This window comes from Cnephaeus nilssonii, assembly GCF_951640355.1.
Source record: "Cnephaeus nilssonii genome assembly, chromosome: 4".
In the NCBI taxonomy this organism is placed as follows: domain Eukaryota; kingdom Metazoa; phylum Chordata; class Mammalia; order Chiroptera; family Vespertilionidae; genus Cnephaeus; species Cnephaeus nilssonii.
The window spans coordinates 43826348-43848174 of NC_137075.1; the positions used below are offsets into that span (position 1 = coordinate 43826348).

At 53.0% G+C, this 21827-nt stretch overlaps 3 protein-coding genes across 5 annotated transcripts in view; 2 read left to right on the plus strand and 1 right to left on the minus strand.

The window, feature by feature from the left end:
- Window positions 1–2968: 2968 nt before the first annotated feature.
- On the plus strand, window positions 2969–7326 carry GCHFR (GTP cyclohydrolase I feedback regulator). The gene is made up of 3 exons (XM_079769399.1): window positions 2969–3320; window positions 5489–5583; window positions 6818–7326. Exons 1-3 carry the CDS (start codon window positions 3285–3287, stop codon window positions 6939–6941), a joined length of 255 nt encoding a protein of 84 aa, XP_079625525.1. The 5' UTR covers window positions 2969–3284; the 3' UTR covers window positions 6942–7326.
- Window positions 7327–7442: 116 nt separating this feature from the next.
- The window catches only part of DNAJC17 (DnaJ heat shock protein family (Hsp40) member C17), a 37496-nt gene continuing 23111 nt past the window's right edge, over window positions 7443–21827 (minus strand). Inside the window, exons 2-11 of one of the 3 annotated variants that reach the window (XM_079769389.1) lie at window positions 17722–17791; window positions 17377–17435; window positions 17076–17163; window positions 15594–15685; window positions 15250–15346; window positions 14704–14747; window positions 14193–14267; window positions 13636–13716; window positions 13023–13133; window positions 7443–7622 (exon numbers count right to left, since the gene is read on the minus strand). In XM_079769389.1, coding sequence (XP_079625515.1) covers window positions 7500–7622; window positions 13023–13133; window positions 13636–13716; window positions 14193–14267; window positions 14704–14747; window positions 15250–15346; window positions 15594–15685; window positions 17076–17163; window positions 17377–17435; window positions 17722–17791 — 840 coding nt within the window. In that variant the 3' untranslated portion in view covers window positions 7443–7499. Of the gene's footprint in view, window positions 7623–13022; window positions 13134–13635; window positions 13717–14192; window positions 14268–14703; window positions 14748–15249; window positions 15347–15593; window positions 15699–16591; window positions 16799–17071; window positions 17164–17376; window positions 17436–17721; window positions 17792–21827 lie in introns of those variants that run through there. The other 2 variants (XM_079769390.1, XM_079769391.1) reach the window with 2 other exon arrangements.
- On the plus strand, window positions 7629–13009 carry LOC307098525 (uncharacterized protein C15orf62, mitochondrial). Its single transcript, XM_079769395.1, has one exon. It carries the CDS (start codon window positions 10169–10171, stop codon window positions 10694–10696), a length of 528 nt encoding a protein of 175 aa, XP_079625521.1. The 5' UTR covers window positions 7629–10168; the 3' UTR covers window positions 10697–13009.

Consider the following 21827-nt stretch of genomic DNA (forward strand, 5'->3'; position numbering starts at 1 on the left):
CTCCTTATGCAAAGTATCTGTTTGCTTGCAGAGTAGCTTCCTGGCTTGCTGCCAGCCTGTGCATGGTCCACACTTATGAGTTCAGGATCTATGACAATGTGAATAATTCAGATGTTTACAATAAAAACACATGAATACAGGAATTCACTAATGTTAATGTTAAATTTCATGGAAAAAATAATCCTTTGAATCTTTGGTGGTTAGAAATTAAAGACCTCAAATCATGTGCAATAAACAGTAAATAAAGTTACACTGAATGACAAAAAAAAATACATTAGGGGCCAGGAAATGTCAAAAGAACTGGGGAACCAATCCCAGATCAGGAAGGGAAGTCACAGGGTATATATTATTGCTACGAATACAGTATTTCCTACTACTTACAACATATACAATGTAATGTATTAGATGCCTTCCTATTGGATGAAGTATGTATTTTCATAGAGTAATACTGGTAGATATGTTATAGTTATGGCAGTATGTCATATTATCTATATTAATAAAAGGGTAATATGTTAATTAGACCATGAGACCTTCCAGATGTCCTTCTGGACAAAGCCATGGTGGCGGGGCTGAGGCAGAAGCGGTTATGGGTGATCAGACCAGGAGGGGAGGGCAGTTGGAGGTGAGCAGGCTGGCGGGGGGGTGTAGTTGGGGGCAAGCAGGCCAGCAGGCAGAGTGGTTAGGGGAGATCAAGCAGGCAGGCAGGTGAGCGGTTAGGAGCCAGTAGTCCCACATTGTGAGGGGTTTGTCCAACTGCAGGTTTAGGCCCGATCCCACAGGGGTCCCAGATTGGAGAGGATGCAGGCCAGGCTGAGGGACCACCTCCTCCCCGTGCACGAATTTTGTGCACCAGGCCACTAGTGTAAATATAATTGTTCTATATGTTTCCAAGGTTTGCTTTTTCACTGAGCATTTTCATTGCTATAGTTTCCATCTTACGGGTTGAGGGCTTATATCATAACCGGTGGCCCAACATTTGGATTTTTGCAGTTTGAACTCTGAGGCCACTTCTAGAGCACGGCTCTAGTCCTTGGATTTGAAAACTGCCTGCAGAATGAAGTCTTTCTGTGCTGTTTGATTTCTGTTGATAAGTAACCCAAAAGCTTCTGTTCTATAAGTAGAACACCGACAAATGCCTAAACTTCAGTTACCCAGTATTCTTGTGTCCCAGCCCCACTTGCTGAACACGCACTCGGCCTCTGTTGAAAGTCCAGTTGCCTCCACCAACTGAGAAATGAATGATGTAAGTTTATGGTCTTGTTTCTCCTAACAACCCATCTCTGATGATCAGCTGCTAGCAGCTTACATCTTTAAAAACCCTGTTCTCCTCCTCCCACCTCAGAGCGTGTCTTTGGTTCATACCTAGGGCTATGTTGTCTGATTTGCAAATCACACAGGAACAAAATTCTCTTAATTTCTTCTGGAACTTTTGTTAACAGAATCAACCAAAAACATATTCCACTTTTGATGGACATAGAACTGTTTCCAGTTTTTTGCTAGTTACAAGCAGTGTTGTTATGAATATTCTTGTACATGTATTCCCATGCTGCGTGTCAGTGAGTGCGCCTGAGGTTTTTGTAAGAGAGGTTAGGCTGGGTCGTAGGGAATGCGCATCTTCAGCTTTACCAGATGGTGCCAAATTGTTTTCCAAGGTGCAAGGTAACTGTAATTTGCAGTCCCAACAGCAGTGTTTCCGTTTGTTAGATATCTTCACCAATACTTTGTTTACTTATTTTTTTTTGCAAATCATTAAAATAGTATGTCATTGTGGTTTAAAGTGTAGCTTAATTTTCATTTCTAGGATTTCTAATGATATTGAACATCATGCTATATGTTTATTGGCCATTTCCATTCCCTCTTTTGAAAAGTGCCTATTCTAGTCATTTGCCCAATGTTTCTTCTATTGATTTATCTTTTTCTCGTTGATTTGTAGTTCTTTATATGTCCTGGGCATTCATCCTTTGACAATTTAACAAAACCTTTGTTAAGCATGAATATGACTGTCTTATCTCTCTAGCTAGATTATTAACCCTGGGGGATAGTAGAGAGTACAGAAAATAAATTAGACCAATAAGAATCCTGTAGAATTATAACTCCCTATTTCCCTTACAGTTCTTTTCACATTTAAGGGCCCTTCAGTAAAAGTCAAGGTTTTTCAATCGCTGGCCTGGAAGGTTACAGGCTGTTTTTGTTTTGCTTTTTGTTGTTAATCCTCACTGGAAGATATTTTTTCCATTGAGGAAGTGAGGGAGGAGGAGAGACATCCACGTGAGAGACACATGGACAGTCTGTCTGTCCCCCAATCGAACCTGCAACCCAGGTACCTGCCTTGACGGGGAATCGAACCCACAACCTTTCGGTCAGCGGGGCTGACGCTCTAACCACTGAACCGCACCAGCCAGGTACGGTTTGCTTTATTTATTTTCAAAGAACCAATCACAACAAGACAAAGAATGTTGAGTTGTCAGATTTTGCTACATCCAGATGAGGGCGTGGGTGCACGGGGGTGAACTCGCTGCCCTCTCGTTGATGACTGGTGCGGGGAAGTGGTTTCCTTTGCCCCATGTGTTGCCTTCTGATCTCTGCTTGTGCTAGTCTCTCTAGCTTTGCTCTCCGAACTGAAGGCCAAAACAAATTCTGTTGGTTCAAGTCCCTCCGGGCTTGGCACGTAGCCAAGCGCTCAGTTCCTTTACAGATTTACCTATAGCGCCCAGAAATGCAAGGTCCAACCACTGTGCTAGGCATTAGGGCGGCGGAGACCGCAGCGCACCCCAGGTGGTACTTTAGCTGTAGCCACAGCTCCTCTCCCCGTTTCCTCCGCTGGACTCCGGGGGACGTGTCCTGCGGGTGGGAAGTGAGAGGCCTCCCTGGGTGCAGTGGGCCGGAGCTTCGGAGGCTTCAGCGGGGTCGCCGTTTGCTCCCTGCTCTGCTTCCACTGGGACGGAGAGGGGACCAGCAGGACTTTGGAACCTGTTCCTGGAGGCGTTGCCGTAAGAGGGTGCAAGGTCAACAGGCGCGCTTGGCGCCTCCACGCAGCGGGTGCCCGAGTGGCTCCCCACAGCCCCGGGGTAGGGGTGGGCCCTGAATCTCCGGGTGCCGGGGCGTCACGGGCGCCCGCTCCTGATTGGCTGCCGCCACGGTCACGGGCTGGGCGCTCCGAGATTGGCAGAGCCAGAGGCCAGAGCCGGAGTAGCGGGACCCGGGCGTCTGGTCGCAGTCCGAGGGGCTGGCGTCGGCACCAAATCCAAAGCCCACGCTGGGAGCCTGGCCGGGAAGCGCGCACCATGCCCTACGTGCTCATCAGCACCCAGATCCGCATGGTGAGTACCCCGCCTGGCCAGTGGAGTGGGGGCCGGCCGGGCCTGGGGGACTGCGGCCGCACTTTGGCGCCTCCCTCTTGGGCCCGTAAAGTGTCCGGACACGCCCCCTCGGGCCTCAGGGAGGGAGGCTGGGATCCCACTCTGCCCAGATCGCGGAACTCGTAGCTCTGGCCGCTTGGCGCCTCCGAGGACGCGAAGGCGGCCAGATGCGTGCGTCCCCGCGACCCAGCGAGCAAGGGCGCTTGCGGCTGCTCCCACCTGCCCAAGGGAAACCCTGGCCTCACAGGTGCAACACCCACAGCCCTACAGGGAGCCGCTCCGCAGGGGGTTGGGGGGGCGGGGGCGGGGATGTAGTAACCCGAGGAAAAGAGGTTTGGAAAAGATGTGCTAAGATGCTAAAACAGCTATGCCCAGTGCCTGACCCACCCACAGCCGCTAGCTTGGGTGGGTCAGGAAGAGTTGTCCCTAAGGCCTTAGGAAAGGAAAAGGAAACACACACACACACACCCCAAACGCTTCCTGCTCAAGAAGGGGCGCCCTAGCCAGTTTGGCTCAATGGATAGAGCTTCTGCCTGGGGACTGAAGGGTCCTGGGTTCATTCAGGTCTAGGGCACATACCTGGGTTACAGGCTCCTCCCCAGCCCCCTCTGGTCTGGGCGTGTGCAGGAGGCAACCAATCTATGTGTTTCTCTCATATCGGTATTTCTATCTTTCCCTCTCTCTTCCACTCTCTCTAAAAATTAATGAAAAAATATCCTCGGGTGAGGATATTTAAAAAAAAGAAAGAAAGAAAAGAAAAGAAGCCCTAACCGGTTTGGCTCAGTGAATAGAGCGTCGGCCTGCAGACTGAAAGGTCCCTGGTTCGATTCTGGTCAAGGGCACGTACCTTGGTTGCGGGCACATCCCCAGTAGGGAGTGTGCAGGAGGCAGCTGATGGATGTTTCTAACACTCTCTCCCTCTCCCTTCCTCTCTGTAAAAAATCAATAAAATATATTTTTAAAATAATTTTAAAAAAAAGAGAAAGAAGAAAGGGGAGAACGCTGCCAATGGTGTTAGAGGTGGGGAGAACACCATTCCGGAGTCAAAAGTCACCCTCCTCTGGGCGCAGTTTCCTGTCTAAGAAGGTGCTGGTTGCCCCAGTCAGAATTATATGACTGGGTCCCCCAGCTGGGCAGCAGGATGCTCCTCTGCCTCTTCTCACTCCCCAGGGCTGAGTGACCCATCGGAGGGTCAGCAACTCCCTGGGTGGGAGGGCTCACCACAGGACGGGTCTTGGCCGTGCCCAGGGCAGTGGTCTGAGAACCAGTCACTTGAGCAGTTGTTAAATGTGGACTCCTGGCCCCTTCCCAGACCTCTGAAAACACTAAGCCTGGGGCATGGGAATTCGGTGCTCCTCAGGTGGTTTTAAAAAATAGGTCAGCTTTATTGCTATATAATATACAAACCACAGAATCCACCAATTTAAAGTGTACAATTCAACAGTGTTTTTTAGCATGTTCAGAGTTGTGCAACCATCATCCTAATCAATTTTAGAACATTTCCATCACCTTAACAGTCACTTCTCATCACCGCCCGCCCCCAGGCCCCCAGCCCCAGGTAACCACTAATCTACTTCCTGTCATAATATATGGTCTTGTATCTGGCGTCTTTCACTTACATAAGGTTCTCAAGGTTCATCTATATTGCAGTATGCATCAGTGCACATTACTTTTTATTGCAAACACGATTCCATCATATGGATATGCCACATTGCATTTATCTATTCAGCAGCTGAAAAACATTTAGGTTGCTCCCACTTTTGATTATTATGAATAATACTGCTACCGACATTGCCGTACAAGATCTTATGTGGACAGGCTTTCATTTCTCTGCTCTCCAGCTGATTGTGACACACATCAAACACGGTGGTGGGTGGTGCCTGGCACGTAGGTGCCAGTTCAGACACTGCAGCTCCTCTTGGAGGGGCCAGAGAAGCCTCACATTGTTTGGTTGGGTCATGACTGGCCTCACCCTCTTCCAGAGTGTTCTCAGCCCTCAAGGTCCCTCACCAACCCCTCCAAACTTTATCTAAGCTGGCTCAGCACCAGCAGGCAGGGAGGAAGGAGAGGCAAGACCGGCTACCTCTACCTGGCAGCCAGCCAAGCATCCACTGTGGCTTACCTTGCAGGAGGTGGGTCCCACCATGGTGGGCGATGAGTACTCCGATCCAGAGCTGATGCAGCATTTGGGGGCCTCAAAAAGAGGCGTCCTGGGAAACAACTTGTAAGTAGTGGCATTCTTAAGTATCTTTTCCCCTGGACCCGTCCCTGTTCCTCACACACCACCAAGACCAGGGACAATGCCACTGCCCGACCTCAGAGCCCGCTGCCTGCCTCCTGGGCTCTGTCCTCTTATAGGGCCAGTCTGTCTGCAGCCTCACAGCCCCCCAGGCTGGCTCTGAGGCTTTCCCACTGCCCTCCCTTCATAGGAGAGCTCACGGACAAAGTCCCAGGACAGAGTCCAGTCCCTAGAGACAGGATTATGGAAGTGCTCCATTCCGTGCTCTCCCCCCATCTCCAAGCTGGACCTTATCGTGGCAGACAGGCACAGGGAAAGGTTTCTGTCTGGAAGAGCTGGCTGATTAACAAACCTCAGCCCCCAAAGCAGGGAGCAGGCAGCCTGAGTCCTACTTCCAGCTCAGCCAGCAGCCTGGTACTCGGCCACTTCCCTTGGCTTTCTTCACACTAGTTCTGAGCTTGAACTGTGAGTGCTGCTTCCTTTTCTGCCCCTCCCCGTTCGTGCCCCACAGGCAGGGAGAACCCTGCGCCACAGGCTGGAACTCCTTAGAAGGGTCCCCAGAATGAGCCCCATTCAAAGGGGGCAGCTAGGAGAGGCGAGCTGGTGCCAGCCCCTTGGGTCAGGGCTGGAGGGCGGAAGCCAACCCATCCATTTGCCATGCAGCATTGATCTGGAGATGCCCAGCGTGGAGCTTGCACCCTTTACCTATGTGATGGCCCTTTAGAATCAGTTCACCCTGAAAGAAGGAACACAAGCCTTCTCTGTGCTAGGGAGAGGCGCCCAGAGTCAGGAACTATTGGGGGTCAAGCTATGGCCCCAGAACTGTAGGACAGGCTAGGCAGGAGGAGGGGCAGGAGGCTGGGTGAGGCCCTGGGGAGCAGCCATTCTTCCTGAACAGTGCAGCAGCCTAGGGCACGTGGGGCTGTCAGCCCAGCCTTATGACACTGGGAAAGCCCTCTACATTTTCTCATTTACAAAATGAAAACAATGATGGTGCCTTCCTCCGGCTGTTGGGAGGAGTAAGTGAGATGATGCACGGACAGTGCTTAGCAGGGGAGGGTCAGGGAACGTGCACGCAGCCCGGCACCTGGAAGACACCAGCAAGCGTCAGTCCCTGTTATGAGCATTCCTGCCCAGGTGTGGTCTTCAGCAGATACTAGCTTTGTCGGGGAAGCTCGCACTGTGGCCCCTCACGCTGCCCCTCTCCATCTGTTCGCAGTTACGAGTACTACGTCAATGACCCTCCTCGAATAGTCCTGGACAAGCTGGAACGCAGGGGCTTCCGTGTGCTGAGCATGACGGGCGTGGGCCAGACGCTGGTGTGGTGCCTGCACAAGGAGTGACCCTCACTGTGAGGAGCGGACAGGGCACCCCTTCTCTGAGTGGCTGCCTGTGGGCCCTGATCCCAAGCCCTCCTCACTCACTGCCCTGCCCCTCTTCCCAAACTGTCCTCTTCCCTTGGACCAGCACCACTGGGCAGTGAATGGCTCTCTGAAACCTGCTCCCAGCTGCCCCTCCACCTTCCAGCTGGGTGAGGGTTCTGGAAGAGTCCATGTTCATGGGCAGGCTGAGGGGCTGGCAAGAGCGAGGCTGCCTTTGTCAGGAGCACTGGCCCTGATTCTGGGCGGGTGGGCCTGTGCCGCTAAACTAAGCCAATAAAGGGCTGTGATGACTGGTTGATTCTAAGCTGTGTGTGTGCAGGGACTCTCAGCAAGCGGAGCACCTCCCGGGGGTCTGTCCACTGCCAAGGGGAAGCCAGCCTGGGCGGAGCCTCTGAGGCAGAGCCCAGGACCCAGGGCCACACTGGACAGGCCAGCTTCCTACGCCTATACATGCAACAGAGGTAGACTTAAAAAAAAAGTTTATTAGGGAAAGGGGCTGTGGGGTGGTAGGGCTGGATGCTACGTGAGCTGCCCCACCTTGTCCTCCTGCTGCATCTGGGCGATCAGCTGCTGCCGCTCAGCTGCTTGGCGCATGCGCATCATGACGAGGCTTTCGTAGTCCCTCTCGGACACCACTGAGCCCTGGGGGACAGAGGAGGGAGAGGGAGGTCAGGGCCTGGGCAGAGCTAGGCAAGAGTCAAGAACGGTGCCCAGGAGGAGAAGGACCGGGGAGCACCTGCAAGCCCAGTTCATCATGTTCCTTCGGAGCAAGCAGACCCTGGGCCTCCGGACCAGCTTCTCAACCCATCCCAACCAGCTATCACCGCCCCCCCGCCCCCTCAGGTCTTCCCCTCTCCAGTCAGCTCTGGTCCAGCTTTCCCAGGGGCTTCACTCCCTTCCTTCCTCTCAGCCCTCTACTCCAGCTCTGCTTCTCACAGGTTTCCAGTAAAGGGAAGTTGTCAGAGGTTAGAAACCCGCTCTGCTCTGCCAGGTGGAGGCGGGAGCACTGCGCCCTCCCAGCTGCCCATCTTCCCTGTGGACGGGCTCCTGCTGAGGTCACAGGAGAGGAAGCCCTGCCCTAGACACAGCCTCAATCAACCTCAGCCAAAAAAAGAGAAACAAGCACGGAGCTGGCTTGCCTCCTAAAAATACACACCAGGGTTCTTGGAGGGCTGGGCCCGTAGCTCTTTCTTGTATGATCTTGCCAGCAGAGCAGGGGATTAAAGACTGCTATATTTTAATCATCACAAGAATAATAAACAACCACCTCCAGGGGCCAAGGCTGTGGGGTGGAGAGGCGGCTCCACAGCGCCATGAGCCGAGCTGCCAGCCCCACGCCCTGATAAGGTCCGCAGTGGGGATTAAATCACTTCCTCCTTCGGGGCAGCTGAAGCCGCGTGGAGTGTGAGGCCCACCTGAGTTGGCACGGAAGCAAGGCCAGGGGCCACGCGGCAGGCCCAGGTGCGGCGCCCTGCTCTGTGGTATGCCAACCTGCTGCACGCTCGTGGGGTAAGTCAGGAGGCAAGTTTGGTGGTCAGTGACCCAGGGAAGAAGGAAGTGGCTGTGGTTAAGATGCCAGACCCTGGCCAACTGGTTTGTAGTATGGGGGGTTCGGAACCAGGAAGTGTTATTCAGCCCAGATCCCCCTGCTCCTCCCCCAGCCCCACCCCTCTCTTTCTCTCTCCTGGGCTGCAGAAGCTCTGAGCAGAGTTGCCCTCCCAGCCAGGCCCACCTATCTCAGCTTGGTCAGAGCTCTGCTGACCCAGCCCCCTCCACAGAGGAGGGGCCTCCAGTGAGGCCCAGCAGCCCACAGGAAGGACTGTAGCACAGGGTGGAAGGCAGAGAACCCTGCCCCCTAGCTGCTCTCTCCTGCCCTGAGGCCGTCTGGTAAATGGATGAAGGATGAGGAAATAGAGCAGCTTAGATTGGGTGTCAGGCCAAAGGGAAGGCAATTCTCCCCTCCCCAAGGAAATACTGCTCTGCTGAGAAAACTCCAGTCACCCTGGCATGCCCTGAGCCCAGCCCTGGAAGCAGCCAGCCCTTTATTGGCATGGGGCTGCTCCCTGTTAACACACCCTCTGCCTCCTTCCCCCATACCTGTGGGCTCTGCTAATGAGGGCCTGTCCCCGGGCTGAGTCACCCACACTAGCAACAGGTCTCTTCTTCCTCCACAATCGCTCCCCACACCTGCACTCAGTTAACCCTTTGCACTCGCTTGCTTTTTTCTCGATTCCTTTATTCTACTCGGGATTTAATTTTTTAAATACCCCAGATTTTACAAAGTGCGGCAGTAGAATAAAAAACTGGAGTTTCTTTTCATACAAACTTATTTATTTGGATTTTTTTATATTTCAAATTATTGATACATTCAAAGAGTATAAAAAGAGCTGCTACCGATGCTAATCATGTCGAGTCACACTCAACATCCGAGTGCAAAAGGTTAACTCACACCTCCCTGGGGGCCTCTCCCCCAGACACACTGGGGGGCTGGGGAGTAACCTGCTGCTACGGCCCAGGGTGGTGGTGGGGAAAGGAGACAGTGTGCTGACATACAAGGCAGGGCTGCCCCAGACAAGTCCCCAGAGGAATCTTTGGCTCCCCAGTGGCCCTGGGGTGTTGGCCACGGCTGCCCCAACTCCTGCATGCGGATGCTGCAATTACCGGAGCACGAAACCGGGCTTCCCACCTGACTGAGTCAGCTGAGAACAACAACACACCTCCACGCCACACCAGCACAACTCGCAGGGCACTCATCAGGGGCCAGGAGCCACGGCAGACAGGCAGGGAGAGGGTGAGCTGGGGCCGTGAGGAGCTGGGGCAGAGACCGCTCCTACCACCTGAGAAGATTCATCCCTCACCCCCTGGCGCTCCTCCACTCCGGCTCCAGTAAGTGCTGCTTCCTCCTCTCGGGGTTTTTCCACTGCCCTATCAGGTAACCGGGCCACTCCTGTCCCTCTGGGAGACTCCCTGCGCCAGCAACTCGCGGCCCTCTGCTAGCCTCTTCCGGGGACGTCGTCTCACCACCCAGTGCTGGCCTGAGGTCTGCGCTGAGCAGAGAGCTGGAGGCCTCTGCTAGGAGCCCACATGGGCTGTCTCCCACCTCCTGTCACTCACTGCTCTAGCAGAGACCAAGTGGTCCCTAGCCCCTGCTGAACTGGACTTCGAAGGTGTGCTGGCTCCCTGGCCCCATGGAGACCTGGCGGAAAGGCTCCTTCCGCAACGCCTCCTTCTTCAAGCGGCTGAGCTTGAGGCGGCCTCGAGGACTCCGGCGACAGGGCAGTGTGCTGAGTCAGGCCAGCATGGCTGGCGGGGACCATGAGGAGTACAGCAACCGAGAGGTCGTCCGGGAGCTTCGAGGGAGGCCGGATGGCCGGCGCCTGCCACTGTGGGGGGACGAGCAGCCCCGGACCACCCTTCTGGCCCCACCCAAGCCCCCTCGCCTCTACCGAGAGAGCTCCAGCTGCCCCAACATCCTGGAGCCCTCACCTGCCTACACTGCTGCCTACTCGGCCACCCTGCCCTCGGCGCTCTCCCTGGCAGACGCCCTCCACGAATACTCCGAGGAGGACCTTGCGGACACGCCCCCCTTCCAGAAGACACCTGCTCCGGACCTTAGTGATCCCTTCTTCTCCTTCAAAGTGGACCTGGGGATTTCACTTCTTGAGGAAGTTCTACAGATGCTGAGGGAGCAATTTCCCAGTGAGCCCGGCTTCTGAATGGGGTGAGGGGGTGCAGAGGTGTGATAACTGGAAAGCCTGGGGCCCAGGAAAGGAAGGTAGAGTTGTGGGTTAAGAAAAAGGTGCGGGTGGGAATCCAGGGCCCTGCCTGCCCTCTGGGTCCTCAACAGTCCTCCAGGTCACCCGGAGTGGAGGGACAGAGGTGTGGAGGCAAGCTGGAAATGTGAAGGGGCACTTGCTGTCAAGAGCCCTGAAGGCAGCAGCGAGGCTGGGGAAGAGGCCACATGGCAACTCCAGGGGCCAGGCAGAGGCCAGCAGAAGGGGTGGGTGGCACAAGGGGCGAGTCAGGGAGTGGAGAACACACAGACTGGACAGATCTACCCTCTGAAGCTACTCTCCACAGCGAGAGGTCACAGGACAGGTCTAGGCAAAAGTGGCCCAAATCAGACCTAAGGGGAAAGTGGGAAGACCTGAAGGGAGAGGATGAGACAGGCTTGACTCTGTCCAGTGTAGTAGCCACTAGCTACATGTGACTGTTTACATTTAAATAATTAAAACTAAGTAAAATTAAATATTTAGTCCCTCAGCTGTACTAGCTGCATTTCAAATGCTCAATCGCCACATGACCAACGGCAACCACACTGGACAGTGGAGGGTGAACTTTATTAACATCCCTGGGGAAAGGCCTGCTGGGGAGTTCACAGGACCACAGTGCCCCTAGACCGTGGCCCTGAGGCAGCAGTGGCATGGGGGAGGGGAGCACAGGAAGGGAGGGGCTGGCAGAGGAGGAAGTGGGAGGCATGGAGACACACACATCATTAGCAGGAGAGGGGGCATGAGAGACTCCAGCTGCCAACACAGCTGCCTGGAGCAGTCCCTGGGGCCTGCGGAAGGTGGATCCAGGGACTGCCCGCTGAAGGCACAGACACAGCGTGAGAAGGGCTGCGTGGGGAATTCCTGGAAGACTGCTGATGGGAGCCCTTGGGAAATGCAGCAACAACAGTAGCAGGTTTCCCTTCATCCTTCCCCCAACGAGAACACAGGAGGACCAAACCAGGGATGGACATGGAACTCATGGCTGTGACCATGAAGAGGCACAGCTAGTCTCCAGAATCCTCCACCAGGACTGGGAGCTCTGCCTGGACCCGCACCGACGGGGCCTGCCACCCGGGGCCAAGCCCACTGGCTAAGGCCACACGCTGCGCTATTGCCCCACACTGCGGCTTGGCCAGAAGACTTGACACTAGAGCTCAGGTAGGCTGGGCCATGTGGTTCCGAGTTCCAGCGTGAAGAGAGAGGGAAGCTTCGGCACACACTGCTTCCACAACCCGAACCCGTGGCCTCTATCTCCCCTCCCCCTGAGGATGTGTCCAGAGGAGGCTCCTCCCCGGATGCAGGAGGCAGTAAATAAAGTTCTATACAGCAGCCTATGCAATGTCATCTGGGGCTGTGAAATGCTGGGACTTAACGGTGAGGGAAGGAGCTCTCTAAAGAAGGGTCTTCAGCTGGACAGTTCCTTTTCCTCCTCTGTCCATGGTCTGGGACACCTCCCAGAGCTTCGGTTCTCACGGCCAGGTGGGGGGCAAGTAGGAAAGCAGGGGTGGAGTGACAGCGCAAAGGCCTTGCTGACCCACCGAGGGGCATGCTCCCCTCAGAGGGACTATGACATCATCTGAGGCTCCCACACAGGCCACAGGCCATTCCAGAGAAGGAAGAGCTCTTGGCCCAAAAGCTTTCTGTCCCACCAAAGCAAGGGCAGGTGTGTGTGTGTGTGTGTGTGTGTGTGTGTGTGTGCGCGCTCCTAAATAGAAGGCTTCATGGAGCTGTGAGGACCAGCAGCTAGTGTGGAGCCTGCTTCCTCAGGAGTCGACCAGGCAGCGAGCGCCCAGTGTCGGCAGGGTCGCTAGTGTTATTTCTGAGGAGCAGACAGCCCCTCTCGACAGCAGGTCCTGCCTGGGGCAGCTGCAGACACACCGGGAGAATGAGTTGGGGACGCAAGTGGAAGCAGCTGCCCTCGTCCTCTACCCCTTCCTCGCAGCACCGGGTTGTCTAAGAGCCAAACGCTTCACATCAACACCAGGCAGCCTGCGGGCCAGGGAAACCCCTCTGGGTGAGGATGGTCTCCAGCAGGAGCCCGGGATGTGGAGGGAAAATAAGGTCTAAGAATCTTGGTAGGGTGGGCCGCTGGCACCCAGAAAGGAAAAGGGGTCAGCACGAAATCAGTCCCCGCTCTGGTTGGCGGACCTGCCAATCGCACTCCATCAGGATGAGCTGCATTTGCGAGCAAAGAGCCCTGAGAAGAGCCCAAACAGGAGAAGGTTCCCCAAACCCTGGGCGGCCCCCTGTGTGAGGCCTGGCTCCTTACCTGCGACAGTCCTGGGTGGCTGGGGCCGTCCTTGCCCTGGGGCCGTCCCTCCAACCAGGAAATCTTCAGAGGATTATCGACCAGGCCCACTTCATTCTGGACAGCCAGCTCCTGCCAAACACAGCCTCCCGTTGGTCCTATCACTCCGAAAACCAGCTATGGAGTGGCTCTCTCTACCCCCACAGAAAGTACCAGAACCAGCAAACTCATCCTCCAAGCAAAACTGAGCAACCTTCCCATGATGGTGTGCCGAGTGGGTAGTTGGAGAAGGGGGAAAGGCAGGGTGGGGCCCCAACCTGGAGGCGCGCCAGCTCCCGTGGCAGAGTGGAGGGGTGGAGCCAGCAGCAGGAAATGCTGTTGGTCCACGCTCTCCTTTATCCCAGAGCATTCTCCGGCCCATCCCTTCCCTCGCTATGCCTGTACTCCTCCCGGGATTCCGGAGTCAGGAGTCAAGCACCTGGGTGGGTGTGGGGGTGAGAGGGCTTGGCTCTGAGCTGCCCCAGAGATTTCCTGGGAGTGTGGGTACCTAACCACAGGGTACCCCTAGAATTGAGTCCCTCCCTGGAATGGCAGGGCCAGCAGTGGCTCCCCCAAAGCCTCAGGCAGCACTCACCGCAGCCTTGATGGTCGCAAACTCCACCACAGCGGTGCCCGCCTTCTTACTGGAAAGCACGAGGTTGAGCACCTCTCCATACTGTGGGGACAAGGAAGGCCGTCAAGTCTGGCTGCCCGGAGGCCCTCGGGGCGTGTTCAGCTGGGGACAGCTTCTTGTCCCCAGGTTCCCAGAGGGGAGATCAGAGATAGGAAGGAAAGGATTTTTCCCAGGAATACAGGAGAGAAAGGAGAGTTGGACAAAGGGCTGGGACTTGGACTGGCAGAGTGGCAAAGCTGCCTCAATGACTGAAGATGGTGAAGGAGGCAAGGCTTTTGTGCCAGATGCCCACCTCCTCTCTCCCACACACTCAGCCCAGCCCTCTGCTTCTAAGGAAGACGGGCAGGGAAGGTGAGACAGGCTGGAGGGGAGAGGAGGGCCGTGACCTGGAAGAAGCTAAGCTGTCCTAAGGTCCATGACAGAGAAAGAGGCAGGGAGGGCGGTGAGGGAGGTTGAGGCATGGAGATCCTGGGGTTTGGACTGAGATGATGGGAAAGAGGGAAGTCAGCAGGGCAGACCTTTTGAAAAAGCCGCAGGAGGACATCTCTGGAGTAGCCGCCTTTTGACCCGTCCTCTCTGCACTTCCATTTTAGCTGGAAAGACAGCAGCGGGCATCACCAGTGAATACCAGCCTTCGCCTGAACAACACCAGACCCCACACCTGAGCTTTACAGTCTGAACAGACATCCTCCACTAGCAATCTAGGGAGAACCCTCCAAAATGTGTCCCCCTTGAAGACGGACAAGCAGGGTGGCCTGCTCACTGCAGCCATTCCCCAGCCCTGTGGGATGCTCTCTTCGAGGGCCTCTGGGGAGTGCTGCCTGCAACAGTCAGGGCTAAGAGCAGCCTTCCATGGCGAGCTCTGAGGGGCTGTCCTCCCCGGGCAGTGGGAAGGGGGAAGGCTGTGGAGAGTGGTGCTGGCTCCCTGAGATTCAGTGTCCCCACCAGAAGCCCTTGAGCCGCAGAAAGTATCTGTTCTTGCTGAGAGGAGGTAGTGTGAGGTGACCCATGGATCCCCACAGGGCTCACCTTTAGCTTGGGAGTTCCTTTGCCTTCAGGATTTTCTGCCTTTCCTAGAAAATTTGGGGAAATTAGAAAGTCGAGTATGAGGGAGAGAGAAGTTCTCCCAAAGGAGATGCAGCCCAGGCCCAGAAGGACCTAGAAAAGGTCACTCTGACCAAGGGCAACAGCTGCCCCTGCTCAGGAGGCCCTGAAGCTCCTACCCCAGGGGGGTCTGCCGGCCGCCTGCTGAAGGGCACGGTGAGCACTCTGCCAGCGCAGGGCTGTGAACACCTTCGGGGGCAGGACGCAGAGGTACAGACCACACAGTTCTACTAAAACTAGAGCTTTTCTCCCGGTTACCTGCTCCAAAATAGAGCCAGCCCTACTTGGGACTAAGGTATATGAGGCTAGGAGACCGAGGGCAGAGGGAAAAGCAAACAGGCCCAGAGAACTGGTAGGCAGAAGGACAGGTGGCGTGTGTCCATGTGGGGTGCCCCTGGGATTGCAGCAGGTAGACGTCTCCACAGAGAGCTGCCTCAGAGCGGGAGGCGGGTGAGGGTGATGGACTCTCACTTCTCAACCTCTGCTCCCGTTCCTGGCGTATCTGCTCCTGCATCAGCCTCTGCTGTTTTTCCAGCTGCCGGGAACCCTCTTCTCGCAGGCGTTCGATCTGCAGAGCAGGGGGTTGGGAGGTGACAATTCTGTGCAGATCCCATTCCAGGTTGGCTCCTGCTGTAAAGGCCCCTGGGAGGTTCCACCTATAAGCTAGGGCTCAGCAACCTGCAGGTGGGACAGATGGCCCAGATCCCACAGAAGAAGGTGGGGAGGGCATGACCTCCCAGCCACCACACCCAGCTAGGACCACCTCCCCCCAACTCCTGCAGATGGCCTCAGGCCCTCATGCCCAAGTCACTCACCTCCTGCTCTAGTGTCCTGGTGCTCCGTCTCTCCTCCTCCTCCTCCTCGCCCTGGGCCTGGGCCTGGGCCTGCCGCTCCCGGGCCTCCAGGTCTAGACACAAGGGCTGAATGACCCAATGGCTGGTCTAAGCAGTTTCTACACGGCCTCAGCTCCCCCAGCTCTGGCTGCTTCCCCAGCCTCACACAGGATGAAACCGTACAGTGACTCTGCCCCCACCCTCCATGCCCATGTGCTCCCAAGTTTATTTCCATCGAGAAAAAGTCACAGCACAGAAGTACAGGCTTCAGATGAGTGGCCGGGGTCTGGAAGAGTTAAATCAGCTCATACTGACCGAGCTGGCTGGCTGATCAGTGAACAGGGCGTGGGTAGGTGCTTATGTTAGCCAGCCAGGGCCATGTGTCAGGGATGCCAGTGGGAGGAGCTGCTGGCCCCTGTTCCTGCGGTTTGGCACCACAGCCTGACTGTGATCTTGCCTTGGCTTTGATGCATTTCCCACCAAAGAGCTCAGGTTGTCACTGTCTCCTTCACTTCCCCCTCAACTCACGTTTACCAAGCCTCACTGCGACCTGGCTCCCGCAGCTCCCACATGGACAGCAGGTTCTGTGTGAGGAACTCCCCCAGGTCACAGAGCCCTTCCCACCTTCCGGGGAAAGTGCTTGTGGCCCTGTTTTAGGCGAACTGCTGTGACAAACTCTTCTCTCGGGCTCGGGACGCAGTGCTTTCTTTTCTGTGCACTTTACTTACCTTCAATCTCCAGAATTTTTGTTTGTTTTTGATAAAGAGTTGGATGTACTGGGCTGGCATATGTACATATTAAATATACGGGTATCAAATAGGCAAGAAGATGGAGGGAAAATCGAGTGAAGAATGTCTGGACCAATCTTACTGGGGTGATGAAATTGATTTACAGTCATAATTACACCATTTGGTAAATTTACTAAAAATCATTGAATTGTACACTTGAAATGGGTGGATATTATAATATGAAAAATATACCTCAATAAAGCCGTTTAAAAAAATGCCTGGACCTCTTTGGATCCTTCTGAGGGGACTTCGCAGAGTGAAAGCTCTGTGCAGAAATGAGGCTGGGACGAGTAAAAAGGCCCCGGGTGGCATGGTGAACAAGAACGGATCTACGTGGACTGCGGGTTTAAAGCACAACTCCAGCCAGTTCTCATCTTTGTGGTGCCTTAGCTTCTTTGTCTACAAAAAATGGGTTTAGTAATACCCACCTCCTTTGAGCACTGTGACAATTAAGAGACAGTAAGACATTTGCCACAGTGCCTGGCTAATAGTGAGTCTAGTCATTGCTGTTATTCTGGGTGTCCTTTAGGATCCACCCGAGGACAGGGTTCTTCCCAGAGCTGGGCCAAGAGGCTGAGCTGCTGGAACTGAATGAGCTCCAGGAAGCAAGGTGAGGTTGCTGCATGAAAACGGCCCAGGGAAACTGCAGGCCACCCAGCACCACCATCTCACCTACCAAGCTTCACTTTCTTCCTTCTCTCATCTAGTTTCTGGGTCCGCTCTGCTGCCTGCTTCTTGGCTTTCCTGACCTTGTCATACGCGGCCTGGCAGGAGAAAGGAACGCCGAGGAGCAGTCAGCGGGGAACAAGCAGTGGGCTCAGCCACCTTCCTGCCCGCCCCCTCCCGCTGAGCCCTGGGAGGGTGGCTAGGCTGGGACAGCTGGGACCGTGCTCATGGCATAGTACAGAGGACCGAGGCTGAAGTACCACGGTGGTCTCTAACCATGAAGACAATTCAGACAGAGGAGGATGTCTTACCCTGGCTGCAGCGTCAGTCAGTACCTCCAAGGCCTGAGAAAGCTGGTGGAAGAGTTCAGCTAAACACAAAGATCAAAAAACGGAGAGGAGAAAAATTAAATTAGACTTGGTGATGTTGTGCTCCCTCAGAAAAGCACCTCAAGGAAGCCACAGGCTGGCAGAAAAGCTGACATCAGATGACAGACCAGCAAGGAAGGGTGAGTACATCAGCAATGGACCTGACCCCCTCAACACGATAAGCGGGCTGTGTGCACCAGCATTCCACAGCACTCCCCGGGAGCACAGGTGGGAACCACATGCCCAGGTGGCCTTGCCTTCTTCTTCCCACACCCAGGAGAGTCTCACCTGCTCTGGGATTATCCGGATTTTTGTCTGGATGGCAGGAGAGGGCCTTCTGCCTATATGCCTTCTTCACCTGGAAGAGTCAGAAAACATGATCATTCACTCTTTCTCACCCACAGCAAACAGGAAAACCTTGCTAAAGCGATAAGGGAAAGCCCTATAAGAGAGGCTACTGGCTCCCACACTGAGACAGTAACTCACAGCCACCGAGGAGATTTGCAGTGGAGGAGGCAAAGGCTGTGAGGGAGCCCAGGACCTCCTGGAGCAGAGGGGCTGGGCTTACTTCCTGCCCAGCCCCCAACTCATCACTCGGGATGCCAAGGGCTCGGGGCAGGGGCAGGTTCTCTGCAGCCACCTGGAAACAGGCACTCTCACACACCTTGATGGGCATGGGAACTGGGGCAACCTTTCTGGAGAGAAATTTTGCCATCAAAATTTAAAATACACTTTCCCTTTGACCCACTCCTAGGAATTTGGACTTGTAGAAGTATGCTAACAAAAACATACAAGGATGCCCACTGCACCACTATTTTTATTAGCCCCCAACTGGAACCAACCAAAATCTCCATCAACAAAGAGCCATTTAAAAAGATAGATGGGAACCTATATGTGCTGACTAGAAAGATCTTCAAGCCCTCATCCCAAGAGGGCCGGGGGGGGGGGGGGGGGGGCGGGAGAAGCCCTGGCCAGGTAGCTCGGTCAGTTGGAGCGTCGTCCTGTACACCAAAAGGTTGTGGGTTTGATTCCGGTCAGGGCACATACTGAAGTTGTGAGTTCGATCCCTGGTGCAAGTCAGGTGCACATGGGAGTCAGCCGATTGATGCTTCGCTCTCATATCGATGTTTCTCCCTCTCTCTCTCCCTTCCTCTCTTTCTGAAAATCAATGAGAATATGGTCTTTGATAAGGATTAACAAGAAAAAAAAAGATTCTGTAACTATATGTGGTAACAAATGTTAACTAGACTTACTGTGGCGATCATTTTATGATACTATATACAAATATCGAGTCATTGTGCTGTATACCTCAAATACAATGTTATATGTCAATTATACCTCAATTTTAAAAAAGAAAGGTCTTCAAGATAAGGTGTGTGAAAAAAAAGGCTTAGAACCGTTATATAATATGATCACTTTGAGGTTTAAAATAAACAATCAAACAAATGAAATAAAAACAGTTAGAGATACTCTGGCATGTGCATAGCTTCTGTTTTCTTCATTTTCCTCAAAGCAATCATAAGAACCGTAAGAGTTGTTTCCTTTGGAGAGAAGCTAAAGATGGAGGGGAAGGAAACATTTACATCTCATTTTATGCCATTCTGTAGTTCAAATTTCAAACCTTAAACAAGTCTTATTTTACTATCATTTTTTATTGTCAACAGAGGTTATCTTGGTGGGGAGATTATGGCCCATTTTTAGTTTTTATTGTCGCATATCTCTGATTTGAAAAGAAGAAAAGTAGTATTTTTTCTATTAGTAAAAGTAAACAGCTACCAAGGTTCTCTTTCATCTATTACCCACTCATTTGTTTTAAGGGAAGGCAGAGCACAAAATCCCAGATTCTGCCCTCTGCTTCCTGAGGGCTTGCCCTCACTTCTGCCTACATACCTTACCTGCTGCTCAGGAGCCCCTGGACCTAGAACTTCCACATCTCAGAGGGAACCAATAAATACTTCTACCCAAAGTGTGCTAAAGGAGGACCTTCAGAGGCAAGTTGCCAGAGGCCCTAGGGGAGGAGGGCCTGTAGACAGGTGCCTCATTCCACTCCTACATCTACTGCTAAGAAAGGCCGGCAGCTGCCTAGACCTCTGGGCTGTGCTGCCCCCTGGTGGGCCACTGCCAGCACCACACCTTCACCTGCTAGGGTAACCTGGCCCATCTGGCTCTCCTGGCTGAGCAGGAGGCAGAAGGAACCACTCAGGCTCCCTGCCCTCCCACCTTCCCAACTGCACCCTATGCTCACCTGGCCCACCGGTTCACCTCCCCACCCCAACAGAGGTCTTTACCATTAAACAACAACAACAAAACCTAGTTCTGTTTTCACTAAAAAAAAAAAGAGGGGGTAATTCTAAGGGAATGGGCCTTAGCCAGGTAGCTCAGTTGGTTAAAGTGCCATTCCTATATGCAAAGGTTTTGGGTTCAATCCCAGTTAGGGCACATAAAAGAATCAAACAATGAATGCATAAATAAGTGGAACAACAAATCAATATTTCTCTTTCTTTCTATCTCCCATCCTGCCCCCCCCCCCAACTAAAAAAAAAAAAATTGGGCCGTGGCCAGCGTGACTCAGTTGGCGCGCGCGCGCGCGCACACACACACACACACACACACACACACACACACACAAAAGATAAGGGAATGGGAGGTGCTAGTTTTATATATAGTCTTACATTTGAAATGTCATCTTCATTCTTTAGCCCCTTATCTACCCCCCACATACACTTTTTAAAGATTTTTAAAAGTGATTTTGAGCCGAAACCGGTTTGGCTCAGTGGATAGAGCGTCGGCCTGCGGACTGAAAGGTCCCAGGTTCCATTCCGGTCAAGGGCATGTACCTTGGTTGCAGGCACATCCCCAGTAGGGGGTGTGCAAGAGGCAGCTGATCGATGTTTCTCTTTCATCGATGTTTCTAACTCTCTATCCCTCTCTCTTCCTCTCTGTAAAAAATCAATTAAAAAATATATTTTTAAATTTAAAAAAAAAAGTGATTTTGAGAGAGAGAGAAAAACATCAATGAGAGAGTGAAACATAGATCGGGCTGCCTCCTGCACACCCCCTACTAGGTATTGAGCCCACAACCTGAGCATGTGCCCTGACCAGGAATCAAACCTGAGACCTTTCGGTGCCTGGTATGACACCCAACCCATCCCACCCTCTCTCTGAGATAGGGAGAGGAGGAGGCAGGGAGAAGGTGTCTATCACCTTACCTTGCAACACTGCCCTCAGAATGAACTTCCTTAGAACCAGGATTAGCTGGCGTGCCCTACTGATGTTGGGGGATTTTTGTGGAAGACGGTTTATTTTGTGTCATGGGGCTCTTTTAAAGTGTTTTATGTTCTTTTTTTTTTTTTTTCTTTTTTTTTTTTTAAATCTGAGAGGAACAGTAGAAAGGAGAGGGACAATAAGGCCCAGTAAGAAAGCAAGATAAAAGAGCCATGGGGTGGGCTGGGTGGCATAAAGCAAGCATTATTATTTTAAAAATATATATTTTATTGATTTCAGAGAGGAAGGGAGAAAGAGAGAGAGAGAGAGAGAGAGAGAGAGAGAGAGAGAAATATCAATGATGAGAGAGAATCATTGATTAGCTGCCTCCTCCATGCGCTCCACCGGGGATGGAGCCTGCAACCTGAGCATGTGCCCTGATGGGAAATCGAACCATGACCTCCTGGTTCATAGGTCAATGCTCAACCACAAAGCCACACCGGCTGGGCTACTAAGAACTCTTTTTAAATGTAGATTGTTTGCCTTAGTTTTGTTCAGTGGTTAGGGTGTCAGCTCTTGGATCATAGGGCTGAGGGTTTGATTCCCGGTCAAGGGCACGTACCTCGGTTGCAGGTTCCCCAACAGGAGGTAACCAATCAATGTATCTGTGTCTCTTGAGTCAATGTTTCTCTCTCTCTCTCTCTCTCTCTCTCTCTCTCTCTCTCTCCCCTCATCCTCCCTCCCTCCCATCTGTCTCTTCTTCCTCCCTTTCACTCTCTAGAAATCAATGGAAAAAATATCCTCAGTAACAGAGCACCCAAACCTTCGCCAGGGTGGAGCCAGAGAAAGGTGGAGCTCATCCTCAACAGATGAAAATATAAAAATATCCCTGAAACGGAGGGTTACAGTTGATATTTACTTTCTACAATGAGCTCGTATTATGTTTCATATCAAGAAAATAATTATTTATAAGAGCAAACAATTAAATTCTTCAATCAAAAGACAGAATGGCTGAATGGATTTAAAAGAATAAGACCCATCTATATGCTGCCTACAAGAGACTCACTTCAGGTGTAACGACATACAGACCTAAAGTGAAGGATGGCAAAAGATATTCCATGCAAATGGAAACCGAAAGAAAGCTGGGGTAGCTATACTAATATCAGACAAAAGAGACTTTAAGATGAAGA

Coding starts and splice junctions, on each gene's coding strand:
- GCHFR (XM_079769399.1), top strand. CDS start 3,285: ATGCCCTACGTGCTCATCAGCACCCAGATCCGCATG. Junction 3,321..5,488: donor TCAGCACCCAGATCCGCATG/GTGAGTACCCCG, acceptor CTTACCTTGCAG/GAGGTGGGTCCCACCATGGT. Junction 5,584..6,817: donor GGCGTCCTGGGAAACAACTT/GTAAGTAGTGGC, acceptor ATCTGTTCGCAG/TTACGAGTACTACGTCAATG.
- LOC307098525 (XM_079769395.1), top strand. CDS start 10,169: ATGGAGACCTGGCGGAAAGGCTCCTTCCGCAACGCCTCCTTCTTCAAG.